The sequence below is a fragment of the Herpailurus yagouaroundi genome, unplaced genomic scaffold (genome assembly GCF_014898765.1).
Source record: "Herpailurus yagouaroundi ecotype Mexico unplaced genomic scaffold, PumYag 164, whole genome shotgun sequence".
Classification (NCBI taxonomy): domain Eukaryota; kingdom Metazoa; phylum Chordata; class Mammalia; order Carnivora; family Felidae; genus Herpailurus; species Herpailurus yagouaroundi.
In genome coordinates, this window is record NW_024412405.1 from 2,402,922 (window position 1) to 2,429,191 (window position 26,270).

The following is a 26,270-nucleotide window of genomic DNA, read 5'->3' on the forward strand; positions in this document are numbered from 1 at the left end:
TCTTCCTCCTTCAGCCGGAGGGAACATGGCAGGAGACAGAGGAGTGACCTTGTTTGTCCTGCTGCTGTCCTGCTGGCGCCACGCGGAGCCCCAGCCCATCAACACGATTTCAGGTACAGTCACAGGTGGGTGGCTGTTGAGTGCGTGGGAAACGCACGTCTCCCTGGGGCTGAGTCAGGCCCCTCCCCACCTCCCCAGTTTCCCATCCATTTCTGGGAGAGAGTGAAGCAAGTTGAACACTCTTCTACCTTGAAAGTCCTTTTCAAACTCCAGAACCCCATGGGGAAGGAGCGTATGTGATGTATTTTCACTTTTTATCACAGATGGTTTCTAGGGCGCCTGGGGGTTCAGTCGGTTGAGCGGCCGACTCTTGATTTGGGCCCAGGTCTTGACCCCAGGGTCATGGGATCCAGCCCCGCATTGGCCTCCGTGCTGAGCGTGGAGCCTGCTGGGGGTTTTCTCTCTCTCCCCTCCCTGCCCCTCTCCCCTGCTCATGCACTCTCTCTCTCTCTCTCTCCCTCTCCCCCTAAACTAAGGAAACAAAGACAATTTCTAACCTCCCGAAAGTCAAGGGGCAGCACAGAGACCCTGCCGCCCCCCCACCGTCCGCCACCCCGCACTTCCTGCACACACACACTGCTGCTGTCCCCGGGACCTCGTAGTCCTTCCAAATGGTCTTACTGCTTCATGTAAACCTTTTCTTGCTAACGTGAGGCGGTTGTCCCTTACACGCCAGTGTCGTGAAGACCCGGACAAAATTAATGAAGCCTGCACAGCAGCTCATCCCGGCTGCACCCGATCCGCCATGGTCCCCGAATGCCCTTGTCAGGGAGGGTGCCGATCACACCCAGGACGGCCCCCGCGTGCCTCTGGCCCCCGCCCTCCCATGCTGGCCCCTTCCGCATGGAGGATCCGAGCGGGGACAGGCCGGCCGGGACGGGATGGGACTCTGTGACTCCCCAGTAAAGGACGGCAGGGAGGGGGTGCTCCGTGACCCCCCTACCCCACTTCCTGCCAGGAAGCTCTATTCTCAGGCCACCCGGCCACTCTTACACCTGCCGCACAGGTCACCACAGATGGAAGGAACGGGGCCGAGATGGTCCCCCAGCCCCAGCTCCCAAGGATGGCCGAGTGGACCCTGAAGGCTCACTCACAGGGTTTGGGAGGCTTCTCTGAGAGCAGGACCATGGGTGCTGCCCGAGCCGGTTCTGTGTCCCCTCCCACCCTTGCCACGCCCACACGTTCCAGGGGGGGACGGGCCAGCTGGCTGCAGTCGGGCCAGAAGTCAGGTGGTCCTGAAAGGACTGAACATCCCCAACTTCCTTTTCTTCAGCAAACTGAGCTCTGAGGCGCTTCCCAAGGACAGTGTCCTTTGCGACGCCGTGGGTGCGGACGGGGCTGTAACAGGTGGGGCCGTGTGTCCCCCATGGGAGGGCGCGTCCCTCCAGGCTGCTCCTTCCTGCTCAGACTGTCATGGGCCAGTGCCCTCGGGAGTTGCTCCCAGCGCCCGGGGACAGAGCACTCCTCCAGCCCTAAGCCAGCCCGCCCCTCCCCAACCTGGTCTCCTGTCCAGACAGGGACACCCTTAGGTGACCGCCATGGTCTTCCCGGCTTGAAAGACCAGTTGAGGGCAGTCTCTAAATCATTTTCTGAAAGGAAACAGTGGGTTTCCTTATGGGCTTGCGGCTGGGGCGCAGGGGCGCGGGAGTACCCGTCTCCGGGGGTCCCAAGCAGACCAGCTCCGGCCGCTGACAAAATCCAAAGGTGGAGACACTGGTGGTGACACGAGAAAGGAGTTCATTTCGGTGAGGCCGACAGCCAGAAGACAGCGCGGACTGGCATCCCCAAGACTGTCTCCAAATGCAAAGACCCTTCCAGGTTTATCTACAGAGATGTGGGACAGAGGCCAGGGCACAGGCGGATGGACAGGAAGGGTCATGTGCATCATTGTCATGGGGTCCATCACGTGCGGGCTCCGGCCGGCTCAGGCAGTTTCCATTCCCATCGGAGGAGGCTTTGCCCTCCGAGTCTTGCTTGAGTTAAGGGAGAAACTGGAAATGAGAACTTCATCTATTAGAAAGTTTGCAGTCAAAACGGGGATGGTTGAAGTCCCCCATCCCCCGAGGGCTTACCGCCTCCGAGGGCACTGGTGCCGTTGGCCGTGAGTCGCCCTGACCACGAGGAGAGACGGGAATGGCAGCCATGGGCCTGGTTTGCCTTGTTTTCCCCAAATTAACCAGAGCACAGCCACAGAGGTCAGCAGCGAGCCCTTCCCGGTGTCCGGGATGCGCACTGTGCAAATATGGAGGAGTAGTCAGGGATCCTGGTAACTCCGGCGCCCGGCGGTTTGAAGCCGAGAGACTGTCAGTCGGAGGTGACAACAGGCGAAACACGCCACAGCCGCCACCGTTGACAATGCACTTTGAAAACCGTGCGGGTATTCTAGAGCATAAATATTTTTCTGCACACGCTTGCTGCCTGACTGGCACAATACTCCCATTATAATCACGGGACAGACACAGAATGAAAAGAGTATTTTTGACAAAGTGCTCGCTCGACGCAGCTGTGCCCATTCTTAATGACTCATTAATGCCTCATCCTCGGCGAACTGTACTTTTGTTTGCCTCGTTGCCGGGAGGTCAGCACACTGGGAAGCGATTGTCATCTCCGTGCAGACCTCCTTGCAGAGATTTCCGCATTGTTCTAAGCCCCGCGTGCAGATGAGGCCATTGGTATGCAGATTGTCCGTCATTAAAACCATTTGAAAATCAGCGTCGTCACTGGTTTACTGTTGGAACGAGAGTCTGCAGACGCCTGCGAGCTCTGTGCAGCCGGGCAAGGTGGCGCTGCCCAGCGGGTCCCGGGCGTGCCCTCTCCCCTCCCCGGGGGCGGGAGGGGAGGCTGACCTTGACCCTGAGTCGAGGAAATGGACGAGGACACCCAGCTCTGAGCAAAAGGAGTAGTAGGGAGCCCCCGGCTGGTGCCGCCGTGCCGAAACCCTCACTCCATGCACTGCCGGGCCCCCAGCGAGGCCGGGGAGGCTGGGGGTCGGGCGTCCAGGGATCCCACGGAAGTCTGCCGTCTGGCCCGGCCGGCTCACCCCTGAGACCCCGTGCCTTCCCTGCAAACAGACCACCTGGAATCACTCTGCTTCTGAAGGGGAGTCTCTCTGGGACCCCTCCCGACCAGAGAACCCCCACCGTTCCCCAAATCACGTCCCTAAGCTCCCAGAGGCACCGGCCTCTGGAGCCCTCCAGAAAGGACGTGCGCGTCCCTCTTGGTTGGCTGTCCGCGGAGCACGCGCAAGGGCAGTCATCCCAGGTGCCAGGACGCGTGTTCCCTTCCGAGGGACGGTGCCAGCGAGCACTGCCCCACGCGGCAGGAGTCAGAGCACAGGGCACGTCCCTCCACCACACGGCCGCCTTGCCCGCCACTTTCCGGATGAGAACCCAGTCCTGGGAACCCCTTGCAGGCCTCTCCCCCCTGCAGCGGGCTGGTGGGCGCCGCAGAGAGAGAGATCAGTGCAAATTCAACGAATTGTTAAACTGTTAACTTTTCTATTTCTTTTCTAGGTCCACGTACGGTACTGCCACCAAATTTAAAAAATTTTGATGACAACGTGGCTGCACTATTTGGTAAGGAAACTCCTTGTATCAAATGTCTGGTCTGTATTTGGAGGGGTGGCTCATCACACAAGGTGGAGACATGCGATTTGGTTTGAAGCTACAATCACACGCCTGTGGCCCCACACAGGTGTGAGCTTAGCCAGACCTGGAAGGGCGAGGCCTCGTCAGGTGAACTTTCCAGCAAGAACGGGGCACCAGCAGGTCCCCGAGCGGTGGAGACAAACGCTCCCAAGTTTCCTGGGGGCTCTGACCGTCCCGGGCCCCGCAGGACGATAGTCCTGACACCAGCACCCCCTCCATCCCATGGGCCGACCCCCCAAAGTCCCAGCCACTGTGGAGAAAGAAAGGATGAGTCACTGGGATTTCTGATCAACTAAGCCTAGAAGGGGAGCTGAGGCTCCCACTCCACCCACCCACATTTCTCCCGAGTGGGGACGGGAGAGTAAGACATCCGTGTCTCTGGAAATAAGTGAGGCCACCACGTGAGAACAGCAGGGGCTGCCCATTCAGAGTTCCCTGTAGCAGGGCGTCTGCCAGGCCACCACCATGTGCATGTGGCAGAGACTCAGGTGGGTGGGGCGGGGAGAGCTCAAGGTAGAAAGGAGGTGGTTGGGGACAGGGACCCTGGGGGAGGTGCTAGCCCAGGACAGCTTGGGGGGTGGAGGGGGTGGAGGGGGTGGGAGGAGTGGGAAGGGTTGGGGGAGGGCCTGGGGGAGGTGCTGGCCCAGGACAGCTGGGGGGAGGTGCAAGCAGGGGGACAGACAGCTTAGGGGAGCCCTGAGGGAGGCCTCCACCTCAGTCCCCGACTGTACTAAGGGCTTTCCACATACACGGCTTTATGTGAACCTCATAACACGCCTGATGAGATAAAACAGACCCATTTTACAGAGGAGAAAACTGTGGATCCAAGTGGAAGCTGCCTGGGTCGTGATCCAGTAAGAGCGAAACCAGGACGTGGGTCCCATCTGTCTGACGCAAAGCCCAGTGCACTTACGTTAGAAGCTTCCTGGGAGCTGTCAGGGAGACGTAGAGGGAGAGAGAAAACAATGCTGCATTCTGCAGAAATCGGGAAAGACCGTGTGCCTCCAAGGGGACGGCTTGGGGAAAGTCTCAGAGGGACAGAAGGAGAGGGGCAGAGAGTAGAGGTGGGACGGCACCTGGGCCAGGCTTTCTAGCCTCGTGTCTTTGGGGAACAAAGTTTATTGTCCAGGGCATCTGGACGCCCTCAGGTTTTCAGGAGCTGCTGAGGGGGTCAGTGGTCTCCCACCCCAGACAGGGCTCTTTAGAGAGCTCACCCCCGTCCATCTCCACGGTGCCCCTTGAGTTCCGGTTTCTAGTCCCGCTTCACAGACTGCCTTCGGTCCAGGTAGAACAAGAGGGTACCTGTCCTGCTCCACTGGTTCTGACGTGTCCTTATGTGCTTTTCCCAAGATGAAATTCTAGTCCAAGAGATATTGGATCCAAGTAATTCATCATTGCTTATGACACAAAGACCACTACCAAAATCAACAACGATTATGAAGAAAAAAAGCAAGTATACGTTTTTTACACCTGTGATTGCGTGTACTCCTAGAGGTCTGTGGTTGTGAAGACACAATCCTACCAGTTTACATTCTTTAAGGCCAACTTACTTCTGGGGCAAAAGCAAATGGCGGTGTGCAAGAAACAGGTGTCCGGAACCTTCTCTGTAACCTTCCTGAGATTGAGGCGGCCAAGCCGAGGCTGGCGGAGACGAGTTCCTCTTATTTTGGGGTGGTCTCGGGGGTGCACACGCAAGCAGGTTCTTGTGCTCAGGATGCAAAGGCGGCTTAGCCACTGCAGGAATGGGGGGGACACATGGAAACGGGGACTTGCGACCACCCGCTCACTGACACGTACCTAAGCGTTCTGAGAGCGCGGGCAGTGACATTGACCCCATTGCACGCGGGACAGAACAAAGGTCTGAAGAACCTGCCCGAGGCCACACCGCTAGTAGTGAACGTGGGGAGAGAAGGCGCTTTTCCAAAGGGCGGTTCCGTGGTGTCCGGGGTGCGTGTCGATCAGTGAAACATCTCGCTGAGAACCAAGACCCAGTACTTGGCTGACAGTTGCTAAGGGGAGGCCCGGAGCAGAAATCCACAAGCAGTGCGTGAACTGCATTCAGCAGCCGAGAAGTTCAGCACTTTCTTGCAATTGTGCGCCCAGATGTGAATTCCGGTTCCTGGGACGAACACCACCCAGCATCTGCTGGGGCCCAAACTGCTGGGTTCAAGGCGGTCAGATGACGCCTGACTCCGGTACATGTCAACTTTCCAAGGCACGTTCTCAGTAGACCTTGACAACCGTTAGCATTCCGTAAGATACAGTGTGGACCCAAATGTTCACGTGTATGTAACCAAAAAATCTTTTCCTTATTTTTTCATGGTCTTCATCAAAGAAACCTATACTCAAACGGATTATAAGATGGATATTAATAAGAAGCATCATAAAAAGAAATTCTCTTCTGGGAAAGAAAAAAGGCCTTTCTTTGATGGTAAATGCAACCCGGTAATGCCCCTGCCTTAGGAGAAGGTGGTGGGGAGGACAGAGGAGCCAGGCAGATGTACACGGGGACGTCCCCGTCACAGAGGATGAAAGCGTGGCTGGAGAGAGCTTGAGGCTGCTTCACCCCAGCGGGGCTGATTTCCCGTCTCCGTCGACGAACCGCCTGCCCACCACCCCTGCCCGTGGTCCTGACCCTGGAGAAGCAGAGCCTGGCAGGAAGGTCCCGGCAGGCGGGTGGCCGCTAGCCGGGAGGAAGGGCCGCCACACTGCCCGCCCCTCCCACACGTCAGCTGGGTACCTGCCCCTCCCTGGGGGTCAGGGGCTGGGCAGGGAGAGCCAGCGTCGCCCCCGCCACCAGGGAGGTTCCCCCGGAGTGAGGGAAAGTGTCCCTCCAACGGCCATGGTTGCTGAAATGAACTCCAGTGTTCAGGCACTGAGGCTGAGGAGCTAGCCCCCCACGGGGTGACAGATCTTTTCCTCACCCTAAAGATGACGCAAAAGAAAGGTGCCCATGTAGCTCGCGGGATGCCTGGCCCGTGAAGGGTTGTGGCGGGCCCTAGAGGAGGGACCAGGTCCTGTGTACCAGGCACAGTGGAGGGGAGCTGAGCATATCTGCAGGCCGGGCCCTGAAACCTACATTTCAGTCCATTCCACAGAGACTCTTCCCCAGGGAGCCAGCCTCTGGTGTTTGGAAGGATAGAACGAGAGTAGGATTTTCATGACAAGGATCATTTCTAGCCCCTCTGGGGTTGTCCCACCCACTGACTGACTCAAAGTGCCTAATGGGCATGAATACAGCCAGAAGCCTTTGTTGCAGGGGGGCTACAGATAGGAGAAGTTAAGGAAGGGTCTATACTGAAGGATGGGTGTGTCTCCACTGAAGGACCACCGTGACCTGGAGCAGCTTCAGGGACACACTCTCCCTGCATCACACCCATCAGGCTCACTGGAGAAGCAGGAGGAGATAAGAATGGACAGGAAAACCTGAGCCAGTGAGAATGAGAGCCAGGGGGAAGGGACTGAGTCTGGGGTGGGGGCATCAGAGAAGCCACCAGCCCTCCAGGGTCCTGGGGCCCAGGCCCACCCTCAGAGAGACCGTGCAATTCCCAGACTCATGGTGCATGCACGGACAGCTGCAGGCGACGCTGCAGGCCACCCCTGTGCCCATCCCGGGCTGCACCCTGAAACTCGCCTGAGGGCTCGGCAGAGAACCCCACCCTCCCCACACCGCCCCTCTGCTGCTGGGACGCACCCCAGCCTTCCCCGGGTTCCAGGCAAACGCCACCGTTTAACATAAAGGCCTTCTCCCTGTGTCAGCAACAGCTTCGTGCGGCAGAAGTTGTCTGTGCCCCCCTAGGCTCGAGAGTGCTGTTCCGATGAAGAAACTGAGGCACGGCTCGGCTCAGAGACTGCCCGTATCAGGTGGCAGGCTGGAGGTAGATTGGGAGCCAGCCCCAGGCAGGACTGACTGAGGGGGCAAGAAGGCGTGGTGCCAGACCCGCCGGTCAGCCTAGGAGGGACATTTCCACTGGGTGCAGAAGAGTCTCTGAGCCAGCCATCCCTGGAGGAGCACTGTCCTCTTTGGGGTGGGGGGACACCATAGCTGTCTCCCCCCACCCACCCCCACCACCCCGGACCTAAGGCGCCCTCACTACCCACCCAGGGGACAAGACCCAAACCGCTGAGCGCCCGGAGTGCCACGTTCTCAGCAAACTTAATGATGGTCCACCTCAATAAAGATCTCTGTTTGCAAACTGGTGCAGACGGGCGACTGTCTCTGGCGACTTGTACAGGGAGGCGGGTGCTGCCGTGGCATGTGCGGGAGCGAGGCTCATGTGTCTGGTAACAGGAAAGCGACGGGATGGGTGAAACGTGCAGGATGCAACGTCTAAAACGGCTCCATTGTGAAACCAGTTTAGACTTACAACCTAGGAAAGTGGTAGAGTTTCCCGTGTTCCTTCCACCCAGCTTTCCCCGGTGGTAACGTCTTACGTAACTCGAGTACAATTACTAAAACCGGGAAGTCCACGCTGATGCAGTCCTGCCCGGTAACCTACAGACCTGGTCCAAATTTTGTCAATTATCTTCCCAATGCCATTTTTTGGCTCCAGGATCCATTCAGATTCCTCATGGCAGCTACCGGTGACGTCACATCTGTCGTTCCCGCCTGGGGGGTTACCCGGTCTCTGTCTTTCATGACTTTGGGGAGTACTGGCCAGCTACTTAATACAATCTCTTTCAATTTGGGTTTGTCTGAATTCTCCCCACGACTAGATTCAGGTTGCCTTCGGGGCAAGAATGTTAAAGAAGTGATGTTATGTCTTCCTTCGTGTGTCCCATGAGGATGTGCATGATGTAGACTATCTCATTACCCGGGGTGGGGGGTGTTCACTTTGATCACTTATTCAAGGTACTGTATACCCGGTGTCTCCATAATCAACTTGATTTTTTTTTCCATGTGTAAACAATTAGTATTTTGGGGGGAGATACTTTCAGACTGTAAAAATACCCTGCTTTTCACCATATTTTCACCACTAATTTAGCATCCATTGTTCCTTTTTAAAAATTGTTTATTTATTTTGAGAGAGAGAGAGCACACACTCATGCATACATGCGTGTGGACGGGGGAGGGAGAGAGAGAGAGAATCCCAAGCAGGTTCCATCCTCCGAGCAGAGCCCAACATGGGGCTCAATCCCATGAAACATGAGATCATGACATGAGCCCAAATCAAGAGGCAGCCATTGAACCGACTGAGCCCCCCCAGGCGCCCCAGCATCCATCACCTCTTAACTGCAAGAATTATCACTATAGTATTTGCCAAAAGGTGATTTTCTAGTTCTACCATTCCTTCTACATTTGCAAGGAAGAGCTGTACTTTCTTAAAAGGACCTTATCTACTTGTTGATTCCATTATGTTTAGATCCGTGTAACATACTGGTCTTTACTTTATTCAATGAGTTACAAACCACTACCATTGTGCATTTTGTTTCTTTGGTTTTCTTATTTGGAGCTCGACACATTGGCATTGCTCTTGCACACTTTCCCTGCCCCAGCCCTGGGAGCAGCCAGGTCTGCATAGAGCCCTGCTCCCCCATGCTGGAGAGGGGTAGTTAGAAGCCAAAGTCAGAGTTGGATGTGTTTGCTGCTCTGGTGGGGTGTTGTTTCCAGGCCCCCCAGTGGACAGAGCCAAGACAGATGTGTGTGGGCACATATCTGTGTTTCCACACCTATCCGCTCAGATGTTGGGCATCCTGAATTCAGACTCATTCCACTGGTCCCAGACCTGCCCGTGAGGCTCATCCTACCTCCTTCCTTTTGTCTGTGAGAATCCTGGGCCTCCTGTCCCACCAGAGTCCGTGCATTTGCTCAGTCCCAGAAAACACAGAAGTAGCCCAAGAATTGCTGGTGTAGCCCCACCCTGCGAAAAACAGATTTACTAACTAGCAGGCAAGATTTGTATACCGCCTTTCATGTTAAGCCTTAGAATATGTCGTCAGGTACTTCCTTCCAAACTTCCTCGTCAACCCTCCTAGTTACTGACTTGTACTATTCTGCTTTGGGTCCCTTTTCATTGTGGTTGATGTCACTTCCTTCTTTTGAAGTATATAGCCATGATTCTAATACCAAAAGTCTTGCATCTAAGAATTCCACTTCCGCTGTGCCCCTAACATTGGTGCCACCCTGCTTCTGTCCACCCGCTGCCTCACGTCCCACAGGGATCAGCCTCATCATTCCCTGCCTTATCCTTCCCGTGCTTCCTTGGGCACAAATGAGCAGGTACATGTATATGACCCTTTTTTGGTAAAAGATTACTCAGTTTACTGTTTTATATCGTGTGTTAAATGTTTTTAAGCCACTTCACTGAGGTCTGATCATGTGTATTTTCTTATAACTCTTTTCCTGTGCGTGAAAGGTAGCACAGTATGGATATCTGGCACTTCCCTCTCTTAACCTAACAATCTGTGCTATAAATTATTCCACGTCTGTTTACAGAAGCTTCCTCATTCCTGGTTTTTACACTTGTCTAGATCTGCATTGTGTGGACAGAGTACAGCTTATCCAACCGCTCTCCTGCCCATGGGCTTTCAGGTTGTTTCCAACACTTCTCCAACAGTGCTGCAGTGGGTACGCTTCACACATGTCTTTTCATGTTGTTGGATGTGCATCTTCAGGGTAGACGTCTACACATGGTCTGCTGAGTGAAATCAGGAGTGTGTATGTGGTCACATTTGAACCACCAATAACCCACAGGAGGCTGTGCCCGTTTGTGCTCCCACCGGCGGTGTGTGTGAGGGCCTGTTCCCCTGCAGCCTTGGTGACAGTAAGTCTTCCTACTTTTACAACTTTGACGATCAGATAAATGAGTTGGAACAGCTTCTCAAATGTTTATGGGTCATTTTTAAAAAATATTTATTTATTTTTGAGAGAGAGAGAGACAGCGTGAGTCGGGGAGGAACAGAGAAAGAGGGAGACACAGAATCCAAAGCAGGCTCCAGGCTTTGAGTTATTAGCACAGGGTCTGATGTGGGGCTTAAACCCCAGACCACGAGATCATGACCTGAGCCAAAGTCCAATGCTTAACCAACTGAGCCCAGGTGCCCCTGTTTATGGGTCATTTTAATGTATTTTTGTGATCTGTTCATACCTTTTTCTCATTTTTCTATACCTTAATTTTTTTAATGTTTATTTATTTTTGAGAGAGAAAGAGCAGAGGAGGGGCAGAGAGAGAGGGAGAGAGAGAATCCCAAGCAGGTTCCACACTGTCAGCACAAAGCCCAACATGGGGCTCAAACTCACAAACTGTGAGATCATGACCTGAGTCGAAGTTGGACCCTTAACCAACTGAGCCACCCAGGTGCCCCTATATCTTAGTTTTTAAGAATTCTTTATATGTTAAGGATATTAGTCTTTTGTCTGCAATGTATGTCACTAATATCTATCTTCCTCCAGTTAGTCAACTGCCTATTGACACTGCCTGAAAATTTATAAACACAGGCTCATGGGGGGTTATGGTTTGAATCAGTCCTTTCCGCACATCAGGCTGAGAAACATAGTTTTAGGGTCTGGCATTGACACTGCTGAGATGCTTGGTAGAAGCAAAGGAACATACCCTCCACCGGGCTGCATGTGATGTTCTTAGCCCACTGCCCTCCCAGAGGTGAGCCTCCGGTTCACCTGCGGAACGTGTGAGGAGACACACACACTAAAAATAGCACGTAACAGAGCAACCTCAAAGTATAGAATAAGCACACATTAGGACTTTTCTATTTAGGAAGAAAGCTGCCAAGAACATTGTTCGCACCCTAACAATGACAGAAAGGCAAATAACCAACAAAACCACGACTTCTCTTGAGCCCAGCAGAGAGCCGAAGTCAAAAGGCGACCAGGTGGGTTGAATTCCCACAAGGGATGAGCATCTCCATGGAGGGACGGGACACAGGCCCGTGTCAGCTTTGACGGAGCATGGGAAAGACAGGTGGCCACCATGCAAGTGGGTAAGAAGAAATCAGCCAATGTTTTGCTAATTCTTAAAGGCCAAGTGTGGGCTGTAGGTCAGTTTTGCGTAGCTGGGCCCCAGACTCAGGATCTTAATTCTGTTCTTCAGCTCTTTTCCACAGGGCTCACCTGGGACAGGGAGCGGGACAGGAGACCAGAGCAAGCGCTTGCTCTGGGGGCAGGTGGAGGTGTGTATGTGATGACCGGCTTCTGCTGGGGGCCACGCGGAAATGAACTAGAAACTGTCTTGGACCCCTGACTCACACCGATACTATAGGAGTAAGGTCTTAAAAAGAAGTGGAGATTGAAAAAAAAAATTAAAAAAAAAAAAAAAAAAGAAGTGGAGAAAGGGAGCGCCTTCACCTTCCAGGCCTCAGGAGGAAGCAGTTCAGTCCTTTCTCATTAAGAATGAGGTTGGCTGTAGGTTTCTCGTAAATGCACGTCATCTGCCTGAGAAAGTTTCTCACTTCTTATTTTGCTGAGGGGTTTTATTATGGCTTTTGTCCAACACTTTTTCTGCATATATTTAAATGATTGGACACTTCTTTTTCTTTATTATGTTACAATCGTGAATTACATTGATTTTTAGATGCTAAACCAACCTTGCATTCCTGGGATAAGACCTACTTGGCCATGACGTATTATCCTTTTCAGTTTTGTGCTACTTAACTTGCAAATATTTGCTCAGTATTTTTCACCTATGTCCAAATATCGCTAAGGGTTTTGCATCTATGTTCATAAGAAATATTGGTTTGTAATTTTTTTCATTTATTTTTTTTGTAACATTACTGTCAAATTCTGGTTAAAGTTAAGCTAACCCCACTTAATGAGTCAGGCAGTAATGCCTCTTATTTCCTGTAAAAGTTTGAGTAAGGTTGGTATCATTTCTTCCTTGTATGTTTGATAGAATTCACCAGTAAAACCATTACTTTGCATCTTTTGGAAAAGTTTCTGATAAATTAAAAAATTTAAATATCTATATGACTATTTGGATATTTTTCTTTAAACATTTTTTCTGCTCCAAAATTTTTCTCTTACTCTTCCAGGACTCAAATTACACACATGCATTATACCTTGTGATGTTGTCCCGTGGGTCTTTGAGACTCTGTTCATTATTTACATATTTTCCTTTCCCTTTCCATTTGTATAACTTCTCTCTCTCGCTCCTCCACAGTATCTCTGTCTACTGTTGAGCGCATCAGTAAAATTTCCATTTCAGGTGTTGTATATCTTAGCTCTGTAATTCTCCTTCGATTCTTTACCATAGTTATTTCCCTGCTATTCTCAGAGAATATCTTTTCACTCACTTCTAGTGCTTTTCTATACCTCATGGAGCATGTTTATAATAGCTGCTTTAAAGTCTTTGCCTATAATTCTACATCTGAGTCATCTAGAAGCTGGTATTGTCAATTACATTTTCCCTTGAAATTTGGTGATATTTTTCTGATTCTCTATACATTGAATTATGGCGTGTTTATTCCTGGGCATTGTAAGTATTACGCTGTTCTTATTTTAGCAAGCCATCCCACCTGGTTAGGCTTCCACAGTGTACTTGATCTTGCCATTTGGGAGTGGTGGTTTGAGTCTGTCTCTTCTCTGCTGGTTTGAGGGTCCTGTGTATCCACCAGCTAAAGGGGGAGGCTGAGACGGGTGGGGTTTCACACCCCCAATCAGGAAAGCCGTCTTTCCGGCGTTCTCCCCTCCCGAGCCCCCTCATGCACGCTCTGCTCCCAGGAGTTCCTCTCCCTGAGGCCAGAAACATGGAGTTTCTTTCAGAGCTCCGGGGCCCTTGCCACTGCGTCGCAGCGCACTGGGCTGACACCCGGGTCGAAGCCAGGAAGGCAACAAACACAGACGCGTGAAATCCACACCTCCACAACCTCCTGCGTGTGATCTCTTTCCAGGAGCCTCAGGTGGCTCCCGTGTGACTTCGTGCAAAGGTTGGGGGGGGGGGGGCTCACGCTAGCAAGAGGGCGCCGGAATTCCCACGTAGAGTTTTTGCTTTTTTAAATTCCATGAAATGCAGACCTTCCAGCCACGAGGAAATGCTAACAGAAATGCAGCCTGAGGCAGGATAAAGTGACCCTTCCTCCCCGGTGACCTCCCACCTGACCCTTACCGCCTCACCTCGAGCTCCTCTGTCCTCAGGCCTGAGCCATCTGCTTGATCTGGGAAAGCCGACCCGGAGGGTTAGGCAGCCCCTGTCCCAGCGCACGACAGTGGAGGTGGACCAGGTGGAGGCGGCGGCCTGTTCAGGCTCAGGCTGCCTGTCCTGGGCCGTGCCCACCTCCTGAAATCTGTCATCGTCTCTGGGATAACATCAACAGCTTTAATGTCCTTTTCTGTGCGTGTGCCCTCCTTTTCTTGGGGCCCTCCTCTTCCCTTTTCCCCTTTCAACCAATGACCTCACTGGGACACTTAGGTACTTCAGTTGTCTCCTCCCCGGGGAATAAGGAACACACGGGATCATTCTGAGTCTGATTGTCAGGTCAGTGGTGTGTCCCACAATGGCCTAGGATGGCTGCCATTGGCCCCCAACATGCAGGGGGCTGTTCTGTTGCTGCTCAGTAGTGTTTGAGCAGGCAAAGTTTGGCAAGGGGAGTCTTTCAAAGGAATGGATCTCTAATGGTGGAGCTCCGGCCCTTTGGGCAGAGGGCTGGGCCGGGGCCCAGGTCGGGTGGGGCTGACTCTCAGGTCCACCAGCCACACTTGGCAGGTGGTTTGAAAATCTGCAGCCACCACACCTCCCAGGAAACGAACCGGCCTCGGGGGCCCTTTGGCTGCACGCCCAGAGTCCACCCCATGGCCCAGGAGCAGGACGAAGGCCACCTGCCCGCCCGGGAGCCACAGCACCCTCGGGCCCAGGCAGGGCTCCCCACTTAGAATACCCACATGTTACAAACATCAGAATTCATCTGATTTCTCTTCCTCCCTGTAGGAAAGTTTCTTAAGATGTTGGCAACCAATGGGACAGAGGGAATGAAGGAGAGGGAAGCATAGGGGCACCAGGGCCCCCAGCAGGGAAGGCTGGGAGTGGGGGTGACGGTGGGCGAGAGGGGAGCCCCACCACTCATCCTGGGAAGCCAGAGAGAGGGGGGACTCTGAAAGTCTCCTTTCAAATCACAGCAACAGCACCTGCATAGATGGGCTACGCAAGGTCGCTGTGCCCCCAACCCCTCTGCCCAGGGGCATCACTGGGACGCAAGGAGCTGGAAAAGGAGGGGGACCTGGGACAGCCCGGGTTCTGCCCCACCTGCCCCAGATGGCCTGCGGCTGTGGTCTCCTTCACCCTGCTGTCTCAGCGGGGAGCAGGTGGAGGGTCCCATGCGGGAAGGTGGGGACATGCCTTGTAACTCCCACAGTGGGACACATGGCAGGTGGTCTCCACGAGCCTCAGTGGGGCCCTGCCACGCTGGGGTGGCCCCTCCAGGAGCATGCGTGACAGCGTCCTATCAGAACACCTCCCTGAGGACTAGGGTCTTAGGCTGAGCCACTAGAAATGACCGTGCAGATCAAAGACGGTCCGATACCCGCTCCCGGGAAACTTTCGGGGCCCCTGCAGCTCAGCGTAGCTGGGCACCCCCAGGCGTCCCTTCTCTCCAAGCCCACGCAACACGCAGTCCCCCCTGGGAGCAGGTGTGCATCCTGGGCCTGTGGCCACAGGCGAGGCATTTCCCGGAGCTCCAGCCCCCGCCCCCGGCGGGCACACGGGCGGTCTCTCAGCGGGGCAGTCAAGCAACCCCATGGGTTGAGGACTCATTGCTCAGGGCTATGCTGAGCTCCACCACCGACTGCCCCAGAGACGAAAAAATATAGACACCACAACGTCGTCCTCCTACGCCACACCTGGGGACAGCGCGGCAAAGCGGGTTTAAAGTAGGCTCCAAGGAATGAATCTCTAATGTGAAATTCTGGCCGCCACCGCAGGGCACCTCTGGGAAACTGACGGGCTCTCCTTCCTGGGCTGGAGCCCTTCTCTCCCACTAAGCGCCATGGTGGGACTGCCAGTGGAATTTCTCCTCTTCCCAATGGCTGACCTCCTGTAGCACAGTCTTACGTTTGACTTCGTGATGACACCTGTCACGTGCTAAGAGACATTGCACGGCATGGGGGATGGTAAAGGAAAGCGGCACATGCAGCCCCATTGTGAGCTGGTTGACGAACAGACGGAGTGTGTGTGTTGACCATCCCGGCCCCTTTCTGAGCTGACGGGAGGGAATGAAAGGTCCATGCAGGGCCACGAACCACGGGGCCATGGGCCCTGAGGAGGCAGTGCAGGGGACAGGCCCAGAGCCCCAGCTGAGCTCCAGACAGCCTGGTTGAAAGGAAAAACAGGAGTTTGGAATTAGACCACAGTTGTGTGTTAAATCTTGATCGTTGTGCTTAATTTTTCCCACAGAAGAGGAGAAAGAGACACTTTATCAGATTAAAAGCCAATCAGTTCTGGAAAAAATCATTGACGGCCTTCGAAGAGCTTTAGGTAAACGGAACTTGGGGCCATCTTGGTGACAGATAAGTGTGGAGGACGGCTGCTCCTGCCCCCGCCGTGGAGAGAAGTAAACCGTCTGCTCCAGGGGACAGCTCTCTGGAGGGGCAGGTGACTCAGTCCCTGGGCAGACTGGCAGGGACCCCCGCGGGTTTCCTGTGTTGTCAGTGCAGGACTCCTGGCCCATTGAGTCCAAATTCCACGAGTCCTGGGCCACGTGTGGGTGTCCCCTCCCTTCTCAGCTGTCCCTGGGACCTGTGGGCCCACCACCACATGCCACAGGACCAGGCCCACAAAGTCCCCAAGCCTCCCACCCGGGGAGTCCCACACCTTTGAGCACCCCCGCCCTCCACCCTCCCCACTCCTCCCACCCCTGCCCTTTCAGACAACTTCCTAATCGCTGAAGTTGGTCCACGAATTTCCTCTGGTGGCTTCTGCCCCGGCCCCATGCTTCTTCCTGGAACTTTCCAGAACACTCCTGAGCCTCTTCTCCAGGCCAGTCCTCCTCCTGGCCTCTCCCAGGTAGACTCTGTAGTCCCGTAGACGGTTCGAATCAGCACCTCCTGCGTTCTTTCTACCACACACCGGTCCACGCAACCTGAGACCGCCGGGTTTGGGGGCGCATCACGCCCACATTTCAAGCTAGTGTTAGCGAAGACTTCCGGGGGTTTGTAAACGGGCCTCGGTGCAGCCCCATTAGTTGGGTCCTCGTAGAGCCAAGTGCAGGACCAAACACTTACACCTGGCCACCTTCATTTGCCTCCATCAGTGCTCACTGGGCACCTACCACGGGCCCACACCCTTCCCAGTTCTGGGGACTGAGCACCGTGGACACGGACCCCTGCCCTCGAGGCGCCCACATTCCAGGGGAAGGTTAGATCGCCCTCCGCTCCAGCCTGCTGGGACACTTCTGGGTCCGGCGTCTTGCGGTCAGCCGCTCCTTCAAACCCCCCCCCCCCCCCCCCCCCCCCACCCCCGTCATCCTCTTGCAGCCAGCCTGCTATTTTGTCCTTTGTTTAAACGCCCAGCAGGGTGGAACCACAGATGGGTCACTAGAGACCTCGCATTGTGTGACTGGTCACCAAGCAGCCAGGAGCCACTCTGTGCGGGGCCAGAGCCAGCCCTGGGGCCCCGAAATTGCAGGCCCCCCACAGTCTGCACCTCCCCCCAGTGGGACAGCCCAGTGCAGTCAGGGGTTGAAAGGGGGGTGAGCGGTTGCCCCGCCCGCCACAAACTTACCGACCGGTACTGACATCCAGCCACTTTCTGCTGCTTTAGTCAGATGTCAGGGGGACTTTGCCAAATCCCCAGTCCCTGGGCCCTGAGAGTTCTGTCGTTGAAAACAGGAACATCCCTATGGCTCCAGTGTCTGAGGCAGGACCTTTCCACGTTGCACGTCCTGCACGTTGGCCCTGGGCCTGCCTGTCTGGGGGATGGGTGGCGGGCACTCCTCTGGTGCCAGGGCTGGGGGCCCAGCAGTGCGTGCACAGGAGGGACCGAGGTCCTTGACCTCCCAGAGCCTGACATAACAGGACTGCGTCCACAGGGGGTGCCCCCGAGGGGAGGGGACACCCCCAGCCCAGCCCAGTAGTGTTCAGAGGGGCCCCCACTTGGTTTGGAGGCAGAAGGCCGTGGCAGTGAGGCATTAAAGGGTGCGGCCTGGCCCCCACCCGGTCCTCCCTCCGCGACCGCCTCCCCACAGCTCCTCCCCTCTCTGCATCCTGGCCTGGGCTCCCCAAGATCCTGCCAGGGCTCTCCCCACCTGGCCCACTGCCACCCTCACCCGAACCCACACCTTCCCCCTCTCCCTCCTGCAAACAGTGCCTCCGAGTTCGCCCTGACCTCTCGGGGCTCTGGCTTGCCCCCTGCTGTCCTCTGCATCTCTGCAAGCCCATTCCCCCCACCCGGACTCCCTCCTCTCATGGCTCCTTTGGGAAACTGAGGACAGTCCCCCTCACTGAGTGGCTCATCTATGTGCACACTCAGTGCACATAGGGTCAGGCTCCCTGCCACGGGCTGGACAGCAGCTCAGAGTGCAGGATTTGGAGTCGGCCTGACCTGGGTTCAGATCCCCAACTGACTCCCAAAAAGCTGTGTCGACTTAGGGTGACCCAGGGCAGGGGACAGCACATCCTAAGCCTCAGCTTCTTTGTTCTCTTAAGTGGGGTGCTCAGAGCACCTGTCCCACGGGAGTGCCGGAGGCAGACTGAGGTGCCCACACACATTCCCACCGCCCTGGACCTGGGGGAGGGCCACACCCGGGACGACCCTGAGGAAGTCTCTTGTGGTAGGTCAGGTGCCCCTCAGTCTCTCAGCCCAGGGCTCGGCCCAGTACACACCCGTGTGAGCGAACCACAGGAGGGTGTGAAACCAGCTTCCTAGGAACACAGAGGATTTCTCAAGAACATCTCCTCTTTCCAAACAGGCAACACTCTCAAGCAAGGACTGCAGAAGCACAGGCGTTTGTTCAAAGGAGCCAAACACCACAAGGGGAAATGGAGCCGGAACTGAGAAGCCAAGACCGCCTGAGGGGACATCCACTCACCCCGCCACTGGGAGGAAAAATAAAATAGAATCACTATTTTCTATAAAGAAGAATCTCTTTATTCAAGGAGTGCCAAATAAAATGAACACATTTAAATATTAACTTAGAGGTGATGTGGTTTTTTTCCCTTATACTCCCACCAAAAAATGAAAGTCTAATTGAGCCTGAAAAATGAGTGTCCAAACCTTACTGTTGTCTAACAGGATGAACTTTGAAGAAACGTAACCTCACAGCCTATGGACCCATCGGGATTCCCCAGAGAAACAGAACCCGCAGGATATATATGCCCAGGGTCCACCCCCCACAGGTGGCAGCCTGAGGTCAAGAGCACGGGGAGGGCCGGTTAGCCCTGGCCGGGAGGGGAAGACCCCACATCTTCTGAGTAACCAGTGAAGGAGGAGAGAAGGACGATACAGGCCTCTGGAGGAGGGTGAGGGTGAGAGTGAGGCTCCCATGTGCGATTCCACGATGGGGCTTCTGCCGCTTTGCCCTGTCCCGTTCTCTGCAGAGCGGAGGGGGCTGCTCCTGTTGTTCCAAACCAGTCTCGGTGCATCATTTCCTGGTTTGAAGCTGCATTTGGGACGTTAAGTCTGCAAATTAAAATAAGTAGTCGTCATGTGTGTTTTGGGTGCAAGAGCCGTGGCTTGGGAAGGTGCACAACACGTCGGGTTTTATACAGCAGGCTCTTGGGGATAATCCCCAACCGTCGCGCACCTTCATTTATTCCTTTCTGCTCCTGGGAAGTTAGAATTTTTAGTTTTCCAGGACGTCGGTCTTTGTATTGCTATCTTTAAATGTTGTTGTGGACCGAGATCATCTATGTTGGGGAGAAAGGGAGTGGGTGGTGGTTGTTGAGATGTCCTCTCGGAACACAGACATGAGAGGGGGTCTGGCAAGTGGTGTGTTATGAAGCTACGGGCTCTAGACTTGTGGCTCAGGAACAGACAGAACCTCAGCGGAACAGAGTGGGGTGTCCAGAAATCCTGAGAGTCGTGATGTGTGGTGCACACGACAGACGGTCAATGCAGAGACACACGGGAGGTTTGGGGACAGTGCACGAGCCCCCTGGGAAAGTACGAAGTCAGAGCTTTAACACACGCTGCCCAGGATGGGTTCAAGATGTAAATATCAAGGATATCAGCATCCCAAAGCCTGGGAGAACACAGGAGGCAACGGTGCCGGTCTGGGTCCAGCCAGTCATTTAAACAGAGGAACTTGAACTACAACAGTCCACGTGATTGGGGAGCAAGGGTGAAGGTGGAGAGAAAGCAGTGAAGGGGACCCCAGGGCTGAGGGAGGGTACCCTCAGACTCAGAAGGGCCTGTCCCTGAGAAGGTGCCCAACCAGTCGGCCCCAGGTGCAGGGTGGCAAGAAAGATGGTCCGCGGGGGTCTGGGAGGAGCTGCGAGGCCGGCCTGTCCCTCTGCGTGTGCCCATCGTCCTACCGCCACAGACCCCGCAGAGCAAGGGTGAAGGAACAAACAGGGCCCTCCCAGACCAGGACGGGCGGTGTCCCTTGTCACGTGCCCTCCAGCAGCCCCGACTCCTGAAGCTGGGCGCTGCGTCTATGGCAACCAAAAACCCGTCAGGACGTCCCACCCACTGTGACAGAGTGGACGCCACAGCAGAAGCACAATAAGTCGATCGCTAGCACAGGGATATTGTCATAATCTCAGCATTCTTTTCTTAGCACAACTCCAAGGACAGCAACTATGAAGAAAAATACGTGGTCAGACTTGACTGCATAAAGCAGACGAGTCTGGCCAAGGAAAGGGAGACATTAAAATAGCGAAGACAACCCTGTAACATGACAGAGTCAGTATTCTTAAACATAAAAGGCTCTTATAAATTAGCAGAACAGAGGTGCCTGGGTGGCTATGTTCGTTGAGCGCTCAAGTCATAATCTCACGGTTTGTGGGTTCAAGTCCCACATCGGGCTCTGTGCTGACATCTTGGTGCCTGGGACCTGCTTCAGATTCTGTGTCTCCCTCTCTCTCTGCCCCTTCTTAGCGCGCTCTCGCTCTCTCTCTCTCCCTCCCTCTCTCAAAAATAAATGTTAAAAACTTTTTTTTAATAATAAATTAACAGAACATTTACAAATAACCCAAGCGAACCAATTGGCAACTCGGCAGGAATACGTAACACACAGGAACCTAAAACACATAGACCCTCCGTAGCAGTCTCATTCATATTTTTAGAATTGTAAGTTAATGACGTACATACTTGCTGGATGAATCGCTTCTGCATATCAGATTTCTTCAAGTTAAAAATATGATTAATACCTAGTATTGGCCAAGGTGTGAGGAAACAGGCAGGCTCAAACATCGTTGGTGGGAGTGTAAATTTGCCCACATTTTCTGAATGGTAACTTGGAAATGTATGTAAAGCCATTAAACTGTGCAGAAAATCGACCAGGATTCCATCTCAGAAAACTGGGCAAGTATGCCAAGAACTGTATATAAATGTATTCACTGCAACATCTCTCATAATTGGAAAAAAGAAAAAAAAAGATGCATTCATCTATAAAGAATAGGAAGATAAATCATGCTCAGACACACACGGGCAAACCACGTGGCTTTTAGAAAGGGCGGCAGGGATGCCTACCGCCAGCATGGAGAGCTGCCTAAAATTTACCAATTTTAGGTGCAGACACTGTGGGTAAGAGGAGTCTATTTTACCGGAAACACCATGGGTAGATTAATGTGTAACAATACTTATATTTGTGTGTGTGTGTAAACATATACAACACGTGTGACCATCACTGGGGTGGAATTATGAGGGACCTTCATCTCACTATCTACTTTATGTATTTCTGTAATGTCTAGACTTTGTTATAAGAACCATTAATCACCCCACCGGAAAATGCTCATTTAAAAAGTCAGGTACTTGGGGAGCCTGGGTGGCTCAGTCAGTTGAGCATCCGATTTCGGCTCAGGTCATGATCTCACGGCTTGTGAGTTCGAGCCCCACGTCAGGCTCTGTACCGACAGCTCAGAGCCTGGAGCCTGCTTTGGAATCTGTGTCTCCCCCTCTCTCTGCCCCTCCCCCACTCGTGCTCTGTCTCTCTCGCTCTCAAAAATAAACATTAAAAAGTCAAGTACTGGGCGCCTGGGCGGCGCAGTCGGTTAAGCGTCCGACTTCAGCCAGGTCATGATCTCGCGGTCCGTGAGTTCGAGCCCCGCGTCGGGCTCTGGGCTGATGGCTCAGAGCCTGGAGCCTGTTTCCGATTCTGTGTCTCCCTCTCTCTCTGCCCCTCCCCCGTTCATGCTCTGTCTCTCTCTGTCCCAAAAATAAATAAACGTTGAAAAAAAATTAAAAAAAAAAAAAGTCAAGTACTATAGACATATTAAAAAATATTTGTCCCTAACATCTCACCCCCCAGAAACTCACAGGTGAAAAACCATTTCTCACATCGATTTATAGGGTGAAAATAGGTATGTCTATTTATACTTCTGTTTAGAAGTATAAACAGTTACAAGATTACATTATAGTTATTTTAAACTGAAAGTTGCCTCATATCCCATGCATATTTAACTTACTTGCATTTAGCTTATATAATTTCAACCACACATACTTAGCAAAAAGAGAGGGAGGAAGAGAAAGAGAAACACCGTGTGAACAGTCCAGGATGCTGCCCGTGCCGCCTGGGGGAGGGGAGAAGGTGCCCACCGTGGGGCAGAGCAGTTGGTTGGCCTGGGCTCAGGCTCTCATTCCTCCCGAGTCCTCAGGAGCATTTACCATCTGCTGGTGATCCTACTCTTCAAAGATACTCATTCCTTTCTTCAAAATAGGCCTGAGGTCAAGCCCAGCACTCAGACAAAGAAACTGCTGGTATTCCCCAGAAGAGAAAAAAACAAACAAACAAAAAAACTAACTACTTACATTGATTTATGGATAGATAATACATGCCAAGCTGACCAATAGAAACAAAATGTGAGAATTACGTATATAAGGAAGACTTTTCCATGAGCCACGCTAAAAAAAAAGTAAAAATAAACAGGTGAAAATCATTTGACCAATATAATTTATTTAACCCAACGTATCCAAAATGTTACAAATTGAATATGCACTCCATATTAAAAATCATTCATGAAGAATTTTGTATTCTTTTACTCTTACCAATTCGGGGTCCATTTTACAGGTACGGCATGTCTCAATGGGAGTGCTACATTTTCCCTGGGAATATTTGATCTGCGTTTACATTTCACAATGGTTACAGTAGAAAGAGCAGGTACTCATATCCAAGTTGATTTTAAGTTGTTTAGACTCTTAAATTTTTGCCAATAATTGCTTTTAAATCCAAATCTAAATAAGTTAAAATTAAATAAAGTGTCAAATTGAGGGGATTGGGTGGCTCAGTTGGTTAAGTGTCTGACTCTTGATTTCAGGTCAGGTTATCATTTCATGGTTCATGAGATTGAGCCCCACGTTGGGCTGTGCACTGATGGCATGGAGTCTGCTTGGGATTCTCTCTCCCTCTCTCTCTGCCCCTCCCCCACTTGTACAAGCACGCTCTCTCTGTCTTTCTCTCTCAAAATAAATAAACATTAAAACATTTTTAAAATATAAATAAAGTGTTAAATTCAGTTCCACAATCTTACTAACGACATTCAAGTCTGTGCCATGTGGATATTCTTTTACTATTAGTGGAGAGATATTGGCAGGTTTTAAGCCGGAGCCATTGTTGGATTTATATCCTGAACAAGAAAAGCCAAGAGGCAGTCACACTGGTTTAAGCAGGAAAGCATGTCTTGGGGTGGTAGGGATGGAAAGAAGCGTGTGCACTGAAGACATATTTGAGGTAGAGCCACCGAGATCTACTGTGAGCATAGCGTTGGCCCCTGGGTGCTGGACTTGAGCCCCTGGGTAGACATGTCTGGGTCTTTCACAGAGACAGAGAGTGGGGGTGGGGTGGTGAGTGGGAGTAACAGGTGTAGGGGTGACTCAGGAATTCCATTTGGGGCATCAGTGGAGTTGTCTAGGAGAGATCCTAATGGAGATAAGGACTAAGCTGCTGGGTTTATGAGTCTGGGCTGCAGGAAAGGTCCAGGCCGGAGACATGAATTTAGGAATCATCAGTATGTAAACAGTACTTGAAGGTATGGGATTCCATGTGATTGCCCAGGAAGAAAGTAAAAAGAGTAAAGGGCCTAGGACTGAGGCCTGGGGCCCTTGAGCATTTGGAGGTTACACAGGAAAGCTGCAGAGTCACAGAAGCCAGGACATCATGTTCCCAAGAGGAGCCAGCTGCCCAGCCACTCCACACCCTGAAACACAAGATTAGCAGAGACTGTGGGTTGGCAAACCCGGAGGCTGTGATGAGTTTGCCAGGAGCTATTCCACAGGACTGCTGGGGACTGATGCCCTGCTGGAGTGCAAGGCAAAAACTACAGCTGACCCTTGAACACCACAGGCTTGAACTGCACTGGTGCACTTACATACAGGTCTTTTGCAGCACAGCACTGTAAATGTATTTCCTCCTCCTTGTGATTTTCTTAAGAAGGTTTTCTTTTCTCTGGCTTACTTTATCGTAAGAATAAAGTATATAGTACACAGGACACAAAATCTGTGTTGTTTATGTTACTGGTTAAGCTTCTGATCAGCAGTAGGCTATTAGTAGTAAAGTTGCAGAGGGGGGCAGTCAATGTCACATGTGGATTTTCAGCTGTGTGGTGGTGGTCAGTGCCCAAGATCCATTGCTCAAGTGTCAACTATATATAAATTCTTTGACATTAGGGAAGAAGGGAAATAGAAATATGCACAGTCGCTGGAAAGATACATATGGGAAAGAGAGCTGTTGTCCTAAGGTAGAACATCCATGCAAATTTTTGCCGGTGGACAGGATTAATCCATTCAGTAGGACAGGAGAAATCACTGGTTACTGAATGTCTTGGTTATTGGATATTCGTGTTTCCTTCCAGTGAATTGCCTATTCATATCTTTGCCCATTTTTGTTGTTCATGTCTTTCTTCTTGATTTGTAGAAGTTCTTTGTATATGCTGAATATAAGTCCTTTGTTAAATGACTTGCAGTCTATTTCCGTGGACCTATAGCTTATCTTTTACTTCATTTCTGGTCCTTTTTGTTCGGTTGAAGTCATTGGGGCACCTGGGTGGCTCAGTTGGTTAAGCATCCGACTCTTGGTTTTGGCTCAGGTCATGATCTCACGGTTTGTGGATTTGAGCCCCTTCCTGACCTTTTCCTGTCATCCCTTCACCTGGATGTTGATTTTTGGGGCTTTTTTTCATGTCCTTTAATAAACTTCTAAGTGTTCCCTTGAGTTATGTGAGCTGCTTTAGCAAACTAACCTTAGGAGGGGCTCGTGGGAGCCTCCCGTCTGTAGTGAGTCAGTCAGAAGCACAGGGGGCAGTGGCAGCTGAAGTGGAGGTCGGGGCAGTCCTGTGGGGCTGAGCCCTTAACCTGTGGGGTCTGGTCCCATCTCCGGGTTGATGGTGTCAGACTTGAGCTGGTGTTGGAGAGAATTGTGTGGGGGAAAAAACCTCCACGCATTTGGTGACCACAAGCATCAGAAGCGAAGTGTTCTCTGTGAAGGCAAAGGAAACACATGGGGAAGAAACACAGTGAGGAAGAACTGGTTTTTTTTCTACATCAGAAGGAAAAAAAATTGAATTTTTCCCATTACAGCACTAATCACTTTTTTCACAAGACAGGAGTAAGATGCAGGACAATCAGTAAGATTCCAGAATCTTGATGCTCAATAACTGACATCCTTGGTCCACAGCAGGTCTCCCCTTCCTGACAAGGAGCTGCCAACTGATCTGAGTTTCAGCCTTTAGCCTCCTGTCACTCAACAAATTTGTATTGTAGGCTCAGCATGGGTGGGGCTCTGTCCTCACAGGAAAGATACAGTGATGATGGAGAGTAAGAGACAGAGACAGAGAGATAATGATGGAAATATGGAGAGACAGACAGACATAGAGACAGAGGTGGAGGGTGCGAGAGAGAAAGGCATCCGTCCAGTACTTTATTCAACAGGACACTGGTTTGCAGAGCAAGCTCTGGGCCCTGCCTGGGGGCTCCCTTTCAGAGCAGAGAGAGGCCACCTCTCTCTGCCTTCCCACCTGGAGCCACCAGAAGCAAGCTTGGAGCATGTTTCTACTCGTCAAGAGGCCTGTTGGAAGTGGAGAGGCCATCTCAGAAAAGGCCTGTTGACAATCAAGTTTTTATGACTAAAAATGAGTAACATTTACTTGCTGGGTTTTTGAATGTTTTCATCCAAGGGTGGGAGGAAACTAAAATGCCAGACACCTGGGAACCCTGGAGTAGAGGGGAAGGAGGCTCCAGCTGTTGCCTGGTGGAGGCTTCTGGAAGGAGAGGCACTTGGATTGGATTGTGGGCAGGGGGCAGGGGGCAGTGGGCAGTGGGGAAGCCTCCCCAGCAAAGCCTGTGTCCTGGGCAAGTGTCCTGAGGCTGCCACAATCAAGCCCAGCAAACAGGGCTTGGGCAACCTGAATCTAAGCCCTCTCACTCTGGAGGCCGGGTGTGGGCAGGGCTGGACCTCCCAAGGAGGTCGTGACAGGGGACCTGCCCCAGGTGTACCCCTGCCTCTGGTGTTGCTGGCCATCCGTGGGGT

The 26,270-nt window shown here is 52.5% G+C and overlaps 1 protein-coding gene and 1 long non-coding RNA gene across 5 annotated transcripts in view; one reads left to right on the forward strand and one right to left on the reverse strand.

The window, feature by feature from the left end:
• LOC121037703 (sperm acrosome-associated protein 7-like) lies at window positions 1–18,779 on the forward strand. Its single transcript, XM_040487076.1, has 6 exons — window positions 1–113; window positions 3,573–3,635; window positions 5,058–5,156; window positions 6,043–6,138; window positions 16,046–16,126; window positions 18,558–18,779. The coding sequence occupies exons 1-6, from the start codon at window positions 26–28 to the stop codon at window positions 18,641–18,643; spliced, it is 513 nt and encodes a 170-aa protein (XP_040343010.1). The 5' UTR covers window positions 1–25; the 3' UTR covers window positions 18,644–18,779.
• The window catches only part of LOC121037704 (uncharacterized), a 12,081-nt gene continuing 4,529 nt past the window's right edge, over window positions 18,719–26,270 (reverse strand). For 3 of the 4 annotated variants that reach the window (XR_005793931.1, XR_005793933.1, XR_005793930.1), the window contains exons 2-3: window positions 23,282–25,220; window positions 18,719–19,742 (exon numbers count right to left, since the gene is read on the reverse strand). This is a non-coding gene — a long non-coding RNA (uncharacterized LOC121037704). The remainder of the gene's footprint in view (window positions 19,743–23,281; window positions 25,221–26,270) is intronic. The other variant, XR_005793932.1, reaches the window with a different exon arrangement.